The 17,469-nt window shown below is 37.8% G+C and overlaps 1 protein-coding gene across 1 annotated transcript in view; it reads right to left on the reverse strand.

The window, feature by feature from the left end:
- Nucleotides 1-16,780, reverse strand: part of LOC110442743 (coadhesin-like) — a 29,576-nt gene extending 12,796 nt beyond the window's left edge. Inside the window, exons 1-5 of the mRNA XM_021486492.1 lie at nucleotides 16,753-16,780; nucleotides 15,554-15,744; nucleotides 15,282-15,354; nucleotides 10,164-10,334; nucleotides 9,650-9,820 (exon numbers count right to left, since the gene is read on the reverse strand). Of these exons, the coding sequence (XP_021342167.1) occupies nucleotides 9,650-9,820; nucleotides 10,164-10,334; nucleotides 15,282-15,354; nucleotides 15,554-15,744; nucleotides 16,753-16,780 (634 nt within the window). The remainder of the gene's footprint in view (nucleotides 1-9,649; nucleotides 9,821-10,163; nucleotides 10,335-15,281; nucleotides 15,355-15,553; nucleotides 15,745-16,752) is intronic.
- Nucleotides 16,781-17,469: the final 689 nt, after the last annotated feature.

Here is a 17,469-nt window from a genome sequence, read left to right on the forward strand (position 1 = left end):
GTTATGGATTGGATCTAGCATCTGAAGGTACGAACTGCGCGCTGACCCGTATACCATAGAACCATAATCCAGTTTTGTTCGAATAAGTGATCTGTATAGGCGCAAAAGCATTTCACGATCCGCTCCCCAATCAGTATGAGAAAGGACTCGTATAATGTTTAACGCCTTGGAACACTTATCCTTCAGATACTTTATATGTGGTATGAAAGAGAGTTTCGAATCAAAAATGAGGCCGAGAAATTTAGTCTGTTCAACAACAGGAATTCTAGTGCCATCGAGTGTTAGATTTGGGTCATTGTGTGCTTTTCGTTTTTGACAGAAATGCATGCACACAGTTTTGGATTTAGAGAATTTGAAGCCGTTTTCGTCTGCCCAATTTTGTAGTTTGTTTAAACTCTGTTGAAGTTGTCGTTCTATCGTGTGCATGTTCTTAGATCTGTAACAGATCAAGAAGTCATCCACAAATAACGACCCTTCTGTTGATTGACCAAGACATTTGACTATATCATTGATTTTAAGTCCAAACAGTGTGACTGATAGGATTCCACCCTGTGGGACTCCCATTTCCTGTTTAGACGTTTCAGAAAAAGTTGAACCAACACGGACTTTGAAGTGTCTATCTGATAGGTAATTAGATATAAAATTGGGAAGGTTTCCACGTACGCCAAGGTCGTGAAGATCTTTCATGATGCCATACTGCCATGTAGTATCATAGGCCTTCTCAATATCAAAGAACACGGCGACAAGGTGTTCCTTCTTGGCGAAAACCTCTCGAATGAATGTCTCTAATCTGATGAGATGGTCATTTGTCCCTCTTCTATTTCTAAAACCACTTTGAAGAGGGGATATTATATCGTTGGCCTCAAGAAACCAAACCAGTCTAGTGTTTATCATTCGTTCTAGAGTTTTACATAGTTGTTTGGGTCAGTAGCATCCTTTCCCGGTTTTGGGATAGATATAATTGTGGAGTTTTCCACGAATCGGGAATCTTTCCGGAAGCGTAAACTTTGTTGAATATGTAAAGAAGGCATGTTAGTGACGAGTGCGGTAAGTGCTTTAGAAATTGATATGGAATATCATCAGGACCTGAAGCAGTGTCCTGTTATTTTCTAAGCGAATCAACAAGTTATGGTAGGGTAAATTGCTCATTATAACTTTCTTTGTTTGATGATTTGAAATTGAGCCGGTTTTTTTCTCTTTTTTTCTTTAAAGACTGGAATTTTCGAGAGTGGTTTAAAGGGGATGAGTTTTTAGCTATTTTTTTTGCAAATGCATCAGCGATTTCAGACATAGACGAAAAAAAAAATGTTTTTATTAATGAGATGGGAGGATGTTGCCTTTTTCTTTTTCCCACTTATTTTCCGAATCATATCCCATACTTTTTTTGAGGACGTGTTTGATGATATCTTGGATACATATTCTCTCCAGCAGTTTCTTTTGTCAATTTTAATTGATCGCCGAGCCTTTAAATTCACTGTAGTTTGAAGGAGTTGGGCAATTGAAGTAGCGTCTTAGAGCAGCTACCCGATTACTGCGTGTTTTAAAAGATTCTTCAGATAAAAGGAACTTCGTAGGTTTTGGAGCGGATTTTGGAATTGTCTTTTGGGCAATAGAAGTGAGTGTTTCAGTAAAAGTTTTGATAGGGTCGTCGAGGTTAGTAAACTTGTCTATGGTTTGTTTTTCAATGCACATGTGTTGGAACTGGACCCAATCTGCCTTGTGCATATTCCATCGAGGTAGAGGATCATCAAGAGGAGTCCCAATATTCTTAAGAAAAATTGGGAAGTGGTCACTCCCACAAAGATCATCATTTACCCTCCAGTCATAATCAAGCAGAACGGATGGATGGCATAATGATAGATCAATGTGGGTACGAGAGCCTGTAGCAGGGTGTAAATAGGAAGTGGTATTGTTGTTAAAAAGGCACAAGTTGTTTTTATCTATAAATTCCCCAATACGTCTTCCTCTCTCGTCTGTGTTGGGAGAGCCCCACAGGCTATTATGACCATTAAAATCACCGAGGATTATGAATGGTGTTGGGAGCTGGGAGACGATGTTATTGAGTCGCTCACAAGTGAAAACAATATTCGGAGGGAGATAAATTGAACAGAAGGTTATTTGTCTGTGTAATGTTGCACAGACAGCAACAGCCTGTAAATTTGTGTTTAACTTGATCATTCTGTGAGGAATATTTTTATGGGCAGCTTCCGCTGCGCCACCTGCTGCTCTGCTAACTACAGTTGGAATGTTAGTGTAGAGTGAGACATTTCTAAGCGTGATTGGGTTTTTGAGCATGATTTCTTGTAGACAAAAAATGGCGGGTCTAAATTCTTTTGATAGATTCTGAAATTCTTCTATATTTGCCTTTAATCCGCGGATGTTCCATTGGATAATTGTATTATTAATTTTTTGCTATTTTGGCTGGATTTCGATGGAGTCGAAGCACGAAGCGCTGAGGCATTCGTCTCCATCTCATCATCGAAACATAGTAGGACATTGAACCGGTTTGTAGGGTCCTCTGATCCTTTGCCAAAGGTGACATTCAGTTCGGGTCCATCATATTTGCCCCACGCTATTTTAATTTTTTTCTTAGCTCTGTTGGTTGGTGATGTGGCTCTGACCTCAGTTGGAATCGATGAACAGATGTTAGTGAGCGTGATCGCTGCGACTGCATCTGTGCCTTAGATGGGCCACCCTTTGGAGGGTTTTCTCCTGAAGAGGAAGGTGTTTTTGATGGTGGTGCTGGTTTTGATGGTGTTGCTGGTTTTGATGAAGACGCTGTTTTTGAGGGTGATGGTTTTTTTGATGGTGATGCTGCTTTTGACAGTTTGTTTGGTTTGGTTGGTTTGGTAAAGTCGTGAAACGGGATGGGTCTCCCGTGAGAATTTTCAAGTTCTGTTGACCAGCCATGTCTGGGACTTGTGAGCCCCAAGCAGGTTTGTCTTCAGATACTTGAACCGAAGCATCCTTGACCGTGACATTATCAACCGGCGCCTTGCCTCGAGTCACCTGTGCGTAAGAGGGTGTAGCAATGTCTGCACTCCCGACTATCCTCCGGGCCTCGGGGAAAGAGATACCTCGGGTATATTTAACCCGTAATATCTCCCTCTCCCGGCTTCAGGTAGGGCAGTCGCGAGAAGAGGCAGCGTGCTTCCCCTTACAGTTGACACAGCGCAGGTTGGCGATGTCACAGTCACTTTGTTCGGTGTGACCCTCACGGCCACAATACTGTCAGATCGTTTTCCGTCTACATCGCTTTTCGTGATGACCGTACTTCTGACAGTTTCGGCATCGCAATGGATTTGGGATGTAGACGGAAACTTTGTACCTCTGGTATCCGATTGTTAGTATATGGGGTAGTGTTGGTGTTGAAAATGTGATGATGAAGGTGTTTGTTCTTATAGTGTCATTGTTTCTCTTGATCACCATCCGCCTCACCTCTGAGACCGGGACGCTCTCCTCCTGGAAATATGCAAGTATGTCTTCATCGGTGTCATTGCGCAAGGCTGGGCACCTGATTACCCCCTTGCTGCAATTAAGTGATGAGTGCGGTTTCACACTGACACCGATGCCGGCAAAACTGGTTGTTCCGAGTAGGTTCATCGCCTGTTGTTGGCGATAAACCTCTATAAGGAGATCGCCCGATCCCAATGGCTTAACGGATTTCACATTCCCAGCAATTCCCTGGATGCCCGTTCTTAACAGAAGTGGCGACAACGCGGCCGTTGTTTTGCCACTCTGTGTGGAGGTCATCACAAGGAATTGCGGGAATTGGGTGTTCTGTGTTGCGTTTTGTGTTGTTTTTGAGCTAGAGTCATCGTTCCGGTTTTTGGTATGTCCGTCGTTTTGGTGGTTTTTATCTTTCCCCATGTGTATTTTTATTTGTTTCACGATCTATGCCTCCACCCGCCACGGAGCCCAACAAGGAGACACTGGTGTGACGCGGATGTCCAGCGCCAAAGTGTCGGAGATACATAGAATAGTATACTCGTAAGAGTATACATACTATTTGGAAGAGTATACTCTTGCGATTGATCCTAAGCTACCGCCTTCTTGGAAGTATGTATACCAAGGGCTCGGCGTGACCAGCCGATTGGTGATAGAGGGCCCATATCATCTTTCGTCTACCCAGAGTCCGAAGCCAAAGCAATATGTTGCAGAATGTCGGATCATGTCTCCTTCCTATCAAGAGTTTGACAGTGATTCCGACTATGCTCAACTATCAGGATCTTCTTCCCCAAGGAATACGAGATGCAACCCACGGCAAACAGGTTGGCTCAAATTGGAGCTACTGTGAAAGCCTTCTGCTACGTTGACGCACAGCGCGCGACAATCACACCCACGAAATGATCACATACGCACTGAGCGCCAACGTAACCAGGTTCGGGACGTGGACCCATACTTTACTAAATGGTTGTAACCATTGTGACAATGAAACCAAAAAAATATCATAGAGAGTGTCTCAACCTTTATTTTGAACTCAAAAAGATTTATATAACTAGAATGATCTATATCAACTTATATTATAATGTACTAATAATCTAATATTGTAAACATGAACAGCAAACATGCTTATGGTTATAAATATCATTAAGCGCTTACTATAACCACAGTGTGAATATGATATACTCACTCCTTAAATCAACATGGACTTGTATTTTGTAATTAATAACAAGTAGTTGTATAATTATATTCTCAACGTATTATAATGTGAATATTAATATACCATACAATATTGACATAGATTATTCATGATATTTAATTATATAAGCCTAATATTCAACTACATGTATCTATAAGTCACTCTGTGTGGATTTTGAACTCCCAGGGATAATCTAGTATCTGTTTTGTATATAAGTTGTGTCTTTTTTCAATTTTTCATTTCACTGATAAATTATAATATATTTATATGCTGATTTATAAAAATGCATGCAGGAGAGAACTGATATAGGCATAGCCTGTTGTTCGATCCAATTCATACAACATCATGAATAAAAAAAAATGAAATGAAAATGCAAACATTGACAGTTTATGTACCCCATATTCCCCACATACCATTTACTGTAATGTAAACATTGACAGTTAATGTACCCCATACTCCCCACATACCATTCAATTATATGTAACCATTGACAGTTTATTCACCCTATACTTTCCACATACTGTTCAATGTAATGTCAATATTGGCAGTGTATGTATCCCATACTTCCCAGAAACTGTTCAATGAAATGTTAACATCGGCAGTGTCAATATTGACAGTTTATGTACCTCATTCTCCCAAGATACCGTTAATGTAATGTTAACATTGACAGTAAATGTACCCCATACTCCCCACATACCGTTCAATGATTTGTCAACATTGGCAGTTAATGAACCCCGTACTTCCCACACGTCGTTTACTATAATGTAAACATTCACAGTTTATGTACCCATACTTTCCGCCTACCGTTTACTGTTGTGTAACCATTGACAGTTTATGTTCCCATACTTTCTTTATACCGTTTTCTGTAATGTAATCATTGACAGTTAATGGACCACATACTTTCTTCAAACCGTTTACTGTAATGTAAACATTGACAGTACCCATACTCTCCTCATACCGTTTACTGGTATGTAATCATCTACATTTTATTTACTAATACTTTACTCATACCGTTTACTTTTATGTAACCATCAACAGTTTATGTTCCCATACTTTCCTCATACCGTTTACTGTAATATAAACATTGACAGTTTATTTACCCATACTTTCCTCATACCGGTTCCTGTTGTTTAACCATCGACAGTTTATGTACCCATACTCTCCTAATACCGTTTACTGTTATGTAATCATCGACAGTTTATGTACCCATACTCTCCTAATACCGTTTACTGTTATGTAATCATCGACAGTTTATGTACCCATACTCTCCTCATACCGTTTACTGTTATGTAATCATCTACAGTTTATGTACCAATACTTTCCTCATACCGTTTACTGTTGCGTAACCATTGACAGTTAATGTACCCCATACTCACAACATACCGTTTACTGTTATGTAATCATCTACAGTTTATGTACCAATACTTTATTGACAGTTTATGTACCCATACTTTCCTCACACCGGTTACTGTTGTTTAACCATCGACAGTTTATGTACCCATAATTTCCTCATACAGTTTACTGTTGTGTAACCATCGACAGTTTATGTACCCATACTTTCATCATACCGTTTACTGTTATGTAACCATCGACAGTTTAGTTAATGTACCACATACTTTCTTCAGACCGTTTACTGTAATGTAAACATTAACAGTTTATCCACCCAAACTTTCCTCATACCCTTTACTGTTGTGTAACCATTGACAGTTAATGTACCCCATACTCACAACATACCGTTTACTGTTATGTAATCATCGACAGTTTATGTACCCATACTCTCCTAATACCGTTTACTGTTATGTAATCATCGACAGTTTATGTACCCATACTCTCCTCATACCGTTTACTGTAATATAAACATTGACAGTTTATGTTCCCATCCTTTCCTCATCCCGGTTATTGTTGTTTACCCCTCGACAGTTTATGTACCCATACTTTCATCATACCGTTTACTGTTATGTAACCATCGACAGTTTATGTACCCGTACTTTCCTCATACAGTTTATTGTTGTGTAACCATTGACAGTTTATGTTCCCATACTTTCTTTATACCGTTTTGTGTAATGTAATCATTGACAGTTAATGGACCACATACTTTCTTCAAACCGTTTACTGTAATGTAAACATTAACAGTTTATGTACCCAAACTTTCCTCATACCGGTTACTGTTGTTTAACCATCGACAGTTTATGTACCCATACTTTGCTCATACCGTTTACTTTTATGTAACCATCAACAGTTTATGTACCCATACTTTCCTCATACCGTTTACTGTTGTGTAACCATTGACAGTTTATGTACCCATACTCTCCTCATACCGTTTACTGTTATGTAATCATCTACATTTTATTTACTAATACTTTACTCATACCGTTTACTTTTATGTAACCATCGACAGTTCATGTACCCATACTTTCCTCATACCGTTTATTGTTATGTAACGATCGACAGTTTATGTACCCATACTTTCCTCAAACCGTTTACTGTTATGTGAACATTGACAGTGTATGTACCCATACTTTCCTCAAACCGTTCACTGTTATGTAACCATCGACAATTTATGTACCCATACTTTCCTCATACCGTTTACTGTTATGTAATCATCTACAGTTTATGTACCAATACTTTCCTCATACCGTTTACTGTTATGTAAACATTTACAGTTAATGTACCACATACTTTCTTCATACTGTTTACTGTAATGTAAACATTGACAGTTTATGTACCCATACTTTCCGCCTACCGTTTACTGTAATGTAACCATTGACAGTTTATGTTTCCATACTTTCCTCATACCGTTTACTGTTGTGTAACCATTGACAGTTAATGTACCCCATACTCCCAACATACCGTTTACTGTTATGTAGCCATCAACAGTTTATGTACCCATACTTTCCTCATACCGTTTATTGTTGTGTAACCATTGACAGTTTATGTACCCATACTTTCCTCATACAGTTTACTTTTATGTAACCATCGACAGTTTATGTACCCATACTTTCCTCATACCTTTTACTGTTATGTAATCATCTACAGTTTATGTACCAATACTTTCCTCATACCGTTTACTGTTATGTAACGATCGACAGTTTATGTACCCATACTTTCCTCAAACCGTTTACTGTTATGTAACCATCGACAGTTTATGTACCCATACTTTCCCCATACCGTTTACTGTAATGTAAACATTGACAGTTTATGTACCCATACTTTCCTCATACCGTTTACTGTAATGTAAATATTGACAGTTAATGTACACCGTACTTCCCCCATACCGTTATCTTTAATGTAAACATAGACAGTTTATGTACCCATACTTTCCACATACCGTTTACTGTAATGTAAACATTGACAGTTAATGTACTCCATACTTCCCACATACCGTCCAATGGTTTGTCAACATTGGCAGTTAATGAACCCCATACTGCCTACATACCAATTACTGTAATGTTAACATTGACATTTAATGTACCCCATACTACCCACATACCGTTTTCTGTAATGTAAACATTGACAGTTAATGTACCCATACTTTCTTCATACCGTTTACTGTTATGTAACCATCGACAGTTTATGTACCCATACTTTCATCATACCGTTTACTGTTATGTAACCATCGACAGTTTATGTACCCATACTTTCCTCATAACGTTTACTGTTATGTAATCATCTACAGTTTATGTACCCATACTTTCCTTATACCGTTACTGTTGTGTAACCATTGACAGTTTATGCACCATATTTTCCTCATACCTTTTACTGTTATGTAACCATTGACAGTTTATGTACCCATACTTTCTTCATACCGTTTACTGTTATGTAACCATCGACAGTTTATGTACCCATACTTTCCACATACCGTTTACTGTTATGTAACCATCGACAGTTTATGTACCCATACTTTCCACATACCGTTTACTGTTATGTAACCATCGACAGTTTATGTACCCATACTTTCCACATACCGTTTACTGTTATGTAACCATCGACAGTTTATGTACCCATACTTTCCACATACCGTTTACTGTTATGTAACCATCGACAGTTTATGTACCCATACTTTCCACATACCGTTTACTGTTATGTAACCATCGACAGTTTATGTACCCATACTTTCCACATACCGTTTACTGTTATGTAACCATCGACAGTTTATGTACCCATACTTCCCACATACTGTTTACTGTAATGTAAACATAGACAGTTAATGTACTCCATACTTCCCACATACCGTTCAATGGTTTTTCAACATTGGCAGTTAATGAACCCCATACTCCCCATATTCCGTTTACTGTAATGTTAACATTGACAGTTTATGTTACCCATACTCCCCATATACCGTTTACTGTAAAGTAAACATTGACAGTCAATGTAGCCCATACTCCCTAGATACCGCTTACTGTAATGTAAACATTGACAGTTAATGTACCCCATACTCCCCACATACCGTCCAATGGTTTGTCAACATTGGCAGTTAATGAACCCCATACTGCCTACATACCAATTACTGTAATGTTAACATTGACATTTAATGTACCCCATACTCCCCACATACCGTTTTCTGTAATGTAAACATTGACAGTTAATGTACCCCATACTTTCTTCATACCGTTTACTGTTATGTAACCATCTACAGTTTATGTACCCATACTTTCCACATATCGTTTACTGTAATGTAAACATTGACCGTTAATGTACCCCATTCTCCCCCATACCGTTTAATGTAATGTAACCATTTACAGTTTATGTTCCCATACTTTCTTCATACCGTTTACTGTTATGTTATCATCGACAGTTTATGTACCCATTCTTTCCTCATACCGTTATTGTTATATAACCATTGACATGCTATCAGGAATATCTGCTACAAGACATGCTATCAGAAATTTCTGCTACAAGACATGCTATCAGGAATATCTGCTACATCAGAAATGTGAAAACAACATTAAGGAAACGAAATCAGAAACAATAATTTATGTCAGAGGTTTAAGCATGGTACGTACATACCTGGACATGGAGACAAAGTACACGTGTCTTTGTCGACAGGTTCCCCTGTACATTGGAGACCATTAAACGCTGGGGTCGGATCATTACACTGACGAGTTCTAGACTTGGAGCCAACCGCACAGGTAACCGAACAGGTATTCCATGTACTCCACGATCCCCACATTCCGTTTACTGTAAGAACAACATTGACAATTAATGTACCCAATACCTCCCACATACTGCTATCTGTAAAATAAACTTTGACAATTAATGTACCCCATACCCCACACATACAGTTAATGTACCCCATACTCCCCACATACCGTTTACTGTAATGTAAACATTGACAGTTAATGTACCCATACTTTCTTCATACCGTTAATTGTTATATAACCATTGACATGCTATCAGGAATATTTGCTACAAGACATGCTATCAGAAATATCTGCTACATCAGAAATGTGAAAACAAAGTTAAGGCAGCATAATCAGAAACAATAATTGATGTCAGATGTGTAACCATGGTACGTACATACCTGGACATGGAGACAAAGTACACGTGTCCTTGTCGACAGGTTCGCCTGTACACTGGTGACCATTAAACGCTGGGGCCGGATCATTACACTGACGGGTTCTAGACTTGGAGCCAACCGCACAGGTAACCGAACAAATACTCCATGTACTCCACGATCCCCACATTCCGTTTACTGTAAGAGCGACATTGACAATTAATGTACCCAATACTTCCCACATACTGTTATCTGTAAAATAAACTTTGACAGTAATTGTACCCCAAACTTCACACATGCCGTGAACTGTTCTGTTACCATTAACAGTTCATAAACCCCATTCTACCCACAAACCGTTCACTTTGATGTTAACATTAACACTTAGTGTACCCCAAATTTCCAACGTACCGTTCAATGTTATGTCAACATTGACAGTATTTTACCCCATGCTTCCCACATACCGCTCAATTATATGTAACCGTTGATAGTTTATTAACCACATACTTTCCACATACCGTTCAATGAAATGTCAATATTGGCAGTTTATGTATCCCATACTTCCCACAGACTGTTCAATGAAATGTTAACATCGGCAGTTTATTTACCGAATACTTCCCACATACCGTACAAAGTCAATATTGACAGTTTATGTACCTCATACTCCCCAGATTCCGTTTACTGTAATGTAAATATTGACAGTTTATGTACATGTACCCCATACTCCCTACATACCGCTAACTGTAATGTAAACATTGAAAGCTAATATACCCCATACTCCCCAGATACCGCTTACTGTAATGTAAACATTGACAGGTAATGTACCCCATACTCCCCAGATACCGCTTACTGTAATGTAAACATGTAAGACCTTTTAGCAGCTGAAACTATTTCTGAGAATCAGTCAGGCTTCCTGCCTTTAATGAAGGTTCTCTTGTAATAAGTACTTACTCTGGAAATTCGTCAGCAATCGAAAAACTGCTAAACGATATCTATTTATTGGTCCATTATACTAGTGGGAGTGTTGAAAGTGGAGACACAAAAGCTGTACTAAGTTATAAAGATCGTGTGCAATCAATGTGTGACTCTCCTGCCCGCAGTAATACGCGTACGTGTACAGTCCCATCGAGTGGGACAGGTGAGAGTAGTAGTACTACCTCGGACGCTTCATTGAGCAAGGATAATAATAGAGAATATATTTGTGCTGTTAGTGGGAATGCGAAATAATTTAAGTAAAGGTTATTGCATGGTTTTCGAGTAACAAGGGATGTATTACACCCGAGCGAAGCGAGGGTGTAATAAGTCCCGAGTGACGAGAAATCATGCAATAACTGGCTTACTGCATGCTTCCCAACTCGAACAAAACAGAAAAGTTGAGTAAAAAATGTTCACCTGGACAATCTTTTTACCTACCCTACACTGCAGATAATTTACATGTACCTATGTGAGTGAGTACTAATCATAACCAGGTAAGATTCTCAATAGCCCAGTCTGAGTGTATCCTTCATAATGGATACAAGTGTTTTTGGATTACTATCCAGGTCCAGTGTCAGGGAAGGTAAGGAGTGTCTGTTCAAAATACGGGAAACAATGTTGAATTTCTGACTACATTTTCAGTTTAATTTTCAAGATGTGGCAAAGGTACAGGATATTGAAACCATTTTCATATATACAATGTAAGGGTTTATCAATCCCTAAGGAATTCCAGTTCTTTCAATGAATGGTATATTTGAATGTGCAATTTTGTATAAAGGAACAGCTCCTGAAGATTATAAGCTTTTCCGGGATATGCTTATCCTCTCACGTGATAAGGAAATCTGTTTGTGTTTTTCAATCATGAAATTACCATTTTTCACTTTCATTTTTTCCCCTTATTTGAAATGTGTCAACTAAGATTATCCTCTACTGTATTGACTTCACCGTTACTCACTGATTGATTATCTCCCCTTTCTTACAGCATTTGTGGCCACAGTCCACTGGGCACACCCCCTTTCATGGTCGTGTAATCATGATTGGCCCTGAAAGGGGATTATGTGTGCAGTGGACTGTGGTAGCAAGTGATTTATTGCCCACACTTTTCCATTGTGAGAGGTGGGAAGTATACAGTAAGATCACTTGCTACCACAGTCCACCGCACACATAATCCCCTTTCATGGCCAATCATGATTACATGACCACGAAAGGGGGTGTGCCCAGTGGACTGTGGTCACAAATACTGTAACATTCCGTTTACATTGACACTTATTGTACCCATATTTCCAACATACCGCTCGATGTTATGTCAACATTTACAGTTCTTCCCACATACCGTTCAAGTATATGTAACCATTGGCAGTTTATTAATCCCATACTCCCCAGATTCCGTTTACTGTAATGTTAACATTGACAGTCGATGAATCCTATATTTCCCACATACCGTCTAATGGTTTGTCAACATTGGCAGTTAATGAACCCCATACTCCCCAGATTCCGTTTACTGTAATGTAAACATTGACAGTCAATGTACCATATTTCCAACACACCGTTTACTGTAATGTAAACATTAACAATTTATGTACCCATACTCCCCACATACCGTTTACTGTAATGTAAACATTAACAATTAATGTATCCCATACTTTTCTCATACCGTTTACTGTTGTGTAACCATCGACAGTTTATGTTCCCTTACTTTCCTCATACCGTTTACTGTTGTGTAACCATTGACAGCTTATGTACTCATTGACTGTTAATGTACTCCGTACTTCCCACATTATTATTACTGAAATATATATTGCGGTTATGTTATGCCCAACATCCCCCCCCGCCCCCCCTCCCCCCAAATGGTACTCTATTAGAATTTGTTACGGTAAATATGAAGTAAATTATCGTCAACTGAAATGTGTTCGTTGAAAAAAAGTTTTTTTTTTAAATTCGAAGTATAAAACTTGATCCTTCTTAATTCGTCTCATTAGTCTCTGATGAAAGTGGTTCATATGTTCTTAATATTGACATCACAATCAGGATGAGGAGTTGGAAACAAGCTTTGCTGACATGTCCTTGGACGATAACTTTGACAGTACAGCTGGCTTAGGGTCAATATTAAGAACATATGAACCACTTTCATCATAAACTAATGAGACGATTGAAGAAGGATCAAGTTTTGTACTTCGAATATTAAATATTTGTTTTTTCCATGATTGAGCACTGAATGGTCAATGATATCTGCGGATTTTCAGACCTAATGGAACCCCCCAATCACATGATTAAAAAATATGTTTCATTTATAACATAAGAAGCCTATCGGACTATCGCTCAATGAGACAAACATTCTTACAGGATTTCAGATGGCCAGTCAAATTTTAGTTTTATGATTTATAATCGAAATAACAATATAAAAGTTCGTAATTTTCAGCAGATACACTCTCAATGGTTTCGCACTTTAGACGTTCATCTTAAGACAAAATGAGGACAAAGGTGTTCCAATTAAAGACGTCGTGTGGTAAAACCTGTTGGGTTTAATTATTCATTTTTAAGTTTCAACACTATCTTCTGTTTTTTATTTACGGAGAATGTTGGGGCCTCTTACTCTCGCAAAAATACCACAATGAATAACGAAAACCCAAGTGAAGGTTAAACTTAAACAATTGAAAACTGGAAAAATACTATGTACATTGTACATCAAACGAATCTCGTGGTCACGTAACGGTAAAATTTGACAGGCTTTGAAGTCGGGCGTCTCTCCTTTGTAATTGTCAAAGGACAGGTATTTTTACCTGGCACCAATCAAACAGCTATCTTCGTGTCTTCAATTTTGCTATGACATATTCCAGCAGTGTAGAGAGCGAAAGTGAGCGTAACTCCTGAATATCGAGGATGATAGAGAAGTAATTCTGTTATTCTCTTCTAAGAATCCGTCTTAATGTACTTCTGTGAACTGTGATCTCATGACAAAAACAAAAAGTTGAATCATTGTAATATAGACAAGTAAGGAACATAAACAATTTACAAATGTACCTGGACACGATATTGCCGAACAAGTTTCCGGTTGAGTTGTGTATTCCGGCTGTGTACAGTACACGCCTCCGTAGTGCGATGCTGTGTAAGAACATGTCCGCTTTCTGACCTTTGAACCTTTTCCACAGGATACCGAACACGGTCCCCAACTGTTCCATATACCTTCAACTTATAAACGACGTGTCATCTTAATATGAGTTCACTTGACATAGATAACATTGCAGCAAATACTTGGCGTTGAGGGTATCTATAACTGACATAAAGCGTTTTGCTTTATTATTGACTATAATTAAGTACAAATATCTTAAACATGACCTACTGACATACAAACACGCGCACACATGTAGACGCATATCTATGACGAAACCTGATAATAAATACAATATCATGTATGTGATTTTCGAACGTTAATCAACCAAGGTCATGCCACGAGTAATTATTTTCTATTAAGTTCTAGTCCTGAGTTATAGATTACTTTATGTATATCTAATCTAGCACATTGACAATATGATTTAATATACTTTCTTGTATATTTCAGTTCCGATAAGACAACATAACTTAAACCATCAAATGTACTCATTTGTAAAAGGGCAGCCTTATTATAATCATTTGCCATTGTCCTGTCTAGTCAGATTAACGTGAATGTACATGGAAAAGTTTAGATATGCAAATGCATGGGTGTTCCTTCATGCGACAAAACTGATTTTATAAGCTAATTGTATCAATTGTATATCTATGTACTGTAAAGCGCTTTAGAGTGGCTTATGTTAATTAGATAGGGCGCTATATCAAATGTTGAATATTATATTATTATTATTATTTTCTTGTTAACCAAGTGGGTGGTGTGTGTGTGTGTGTGTGTGTGTGTGGGGGGGGGGGGGGGGGGGGGTCTTTTGGAAGAGCAAAACACTTGCGCGAGCATGGTTTATTTTCTATTAATGAAAAGTGTTGTTACATCAACGACGTGGAAGAATATGATGTATACCTAACTTGTGATTTATTCTCCATATAATCCACTCGATTAATGCGCTAGTACGCATTAAATTAACTCGCGCTTTAAATCACTTGGTGAGACTTTATATTTGTATATATATATATTACCTACCTATCGACCATATTAAAAGGATTAAAGGTTGAGCTTACTACATGTACCCGGCGTGATAACAACGTTATCAATAGCTGCATCCCCCTCAAAGCTGCTACCACGGATACCTTCAAAGAAAATCTACAAAAAGTAAAAAGAAAAAAAATGGACAACAGTTTAAAAAAAAATCTAAATATACATGTATATAAAAATATCAAATTGATATAATGTATATTATAAACTAGTACATCATACCTGATATAGATAATAGATAAAAGGAATATTTCTTAACTAAGCCAATTTTAAAACAAATGAACACATTTTGATGAGTAGTATGCACCTTTATGGATGTAGTGGTGCTTGGCTCTGGTGGGATCTGTATTCCAGTTCCATGCCATTCATTTCCTTGATTACCAGACCTGGTCCACACGTTGGTTTTCCGGTCAAGATCATCACTCACCAGGACATTGAGGGTTCCCATAGAAGACCCATACATGTGGTAGGCGAATGTGAGACACAGAGTCTCGACCACTGAAAACGTAAACATTGTATTCGTTTTCATTTCTTCGTGAAGCAAAAATATTATCGTACGGAAAGGTTTTTAAATGTGACTGTTATCGGTTGTAGGAAAAGTATTCACTAGACAAATGTTACTTGATTACTTTTTATCAGTTGATTTGAAAATAAAGGCATGTTACATTTTGTATCACTGAGAGAACTTTATCTTTCTTGTGTTTTGTCTTTATCTCAAAGAAAAGTCATTTTACCGTAAAGTTATTTTCAATTTTCTTTATATCATTAAAATACATAATACTGCGTTTCATAGATAAAAAATATTAATTAGTTAGATAAAAATAAAATGACATGACGACTCCTCCCACTTATTCCATTAGTCTGTATGTGCGTTACCAGAAAAGCTGCGAGTTAAATATTTGCAGTGAGAATTGGAGACAAACCCGCCTTAGAATGAACATGCGTTTGCAAGAAGTTGGAAGATGTTTCTCAGTTGGTAAGTTGGAGTACTTTGAATATAAGGCCGACTTGTCCTAGTGAAGAATTCAGTTATGTATAAGGTTACGCACACAACCTATGATTAACTCGCCACATTTGCCATGCAATACAACGTTTAGCTTCCCCGGTAAGCTGTTGTATACTACTTCACAACTCCGACATAATACATGTAATGCAACATTACAGTGGCCAACATACAATACGCAGTATTAAATAAAGTGCTTCATTGAAAGAAAGAGAAAAAACCTAACACTCTATATGTTAACATTTTGGAATTTCCTACTTGCAAAAAGAAATATGCTTTACTATTTATATAAAATACTAGCGAGTCATGTCAACGTTGCATCACTTTCCTAATACCGGTTTATGATTAAAACACGGGTTTGACTTGTAGTATTGGATTCGAAACTTCATAAAAGTTCCTATTAAAAATGTTTCATCGTTGACTTTGCAGCTGGTACCTCAAACAAATCAATGTCCAAACTTTTTACAACTATATACTTTATTGACCACTTCGATCGTATTTACCTTTCTGAACTTCTGCTACATCGGCCATTTTCCTTTATCTTTATTTACAACAAGTCCAACATGTTCCGAATAGCATGGTGTCCGTGATTGTTGTTGACTTTTAATTATCAAACTTACGACACAAAAGTATTTGAAAGATGAAATTTATGTTGATATAGACTATGGACAATTTGTAAGCTCGCCATCACGTCCTCATCGGGAAGTATTCGATTTACGCGAAGCTTGATGTTTTGAGTATGCTCCCATGTTCCAACTTTGAGGACGTGACATCATTTGTCACTGCTTTAAAGATTTTTAAAGTATTTTATGCTTGAATTTTCAGGCATCAAAATAGAACTAATACGACTATAAATTGTGACATGATTTTAAGGCATGCGACTTGACATTTCTGGTCATGCGCGTACCGACTTTTAAGATTTTATGGTAGGTTGTGCCTTGTAATTGTGTTTGAACTTAAGGTATAACTAAGAAACACATACCATTCTGATACATGCATGACCCAAGCTATTGCGCAAGGTTAGATGACAAGGTTAGAAAACAAACACATGGATAAAACAGATTTCAACTACAGTTTGTTTTACTAAATTTTATTTTGAAACTTTGGACAACCAAGATGGATTTAACCTTTGAACCCTGAATTAAAGGTAATGGGTATTCCAAACATTTTAGCAAAACTAAGCGACCTCCTTTGCAGCTTTAGTACAGACGATTGAGTGT

This window comes from Mizuhopecten yessoensis, unplaced genomic scaffold, assembly GCF_002113885.1.
Source record: "Mizuhopecten yessoensis strain PY_sf001 unplaced genomic scaffold, ASM211388v2 scaffold716295, whole genome shotgun sequence".
Taxonomy (NCBI): Eukaryota; Metazoa; Mollusca; class Bivalvia; order Pectinida; family Pectinidae; genus Mizuhopecten; species Mizuhopecten yessoensis.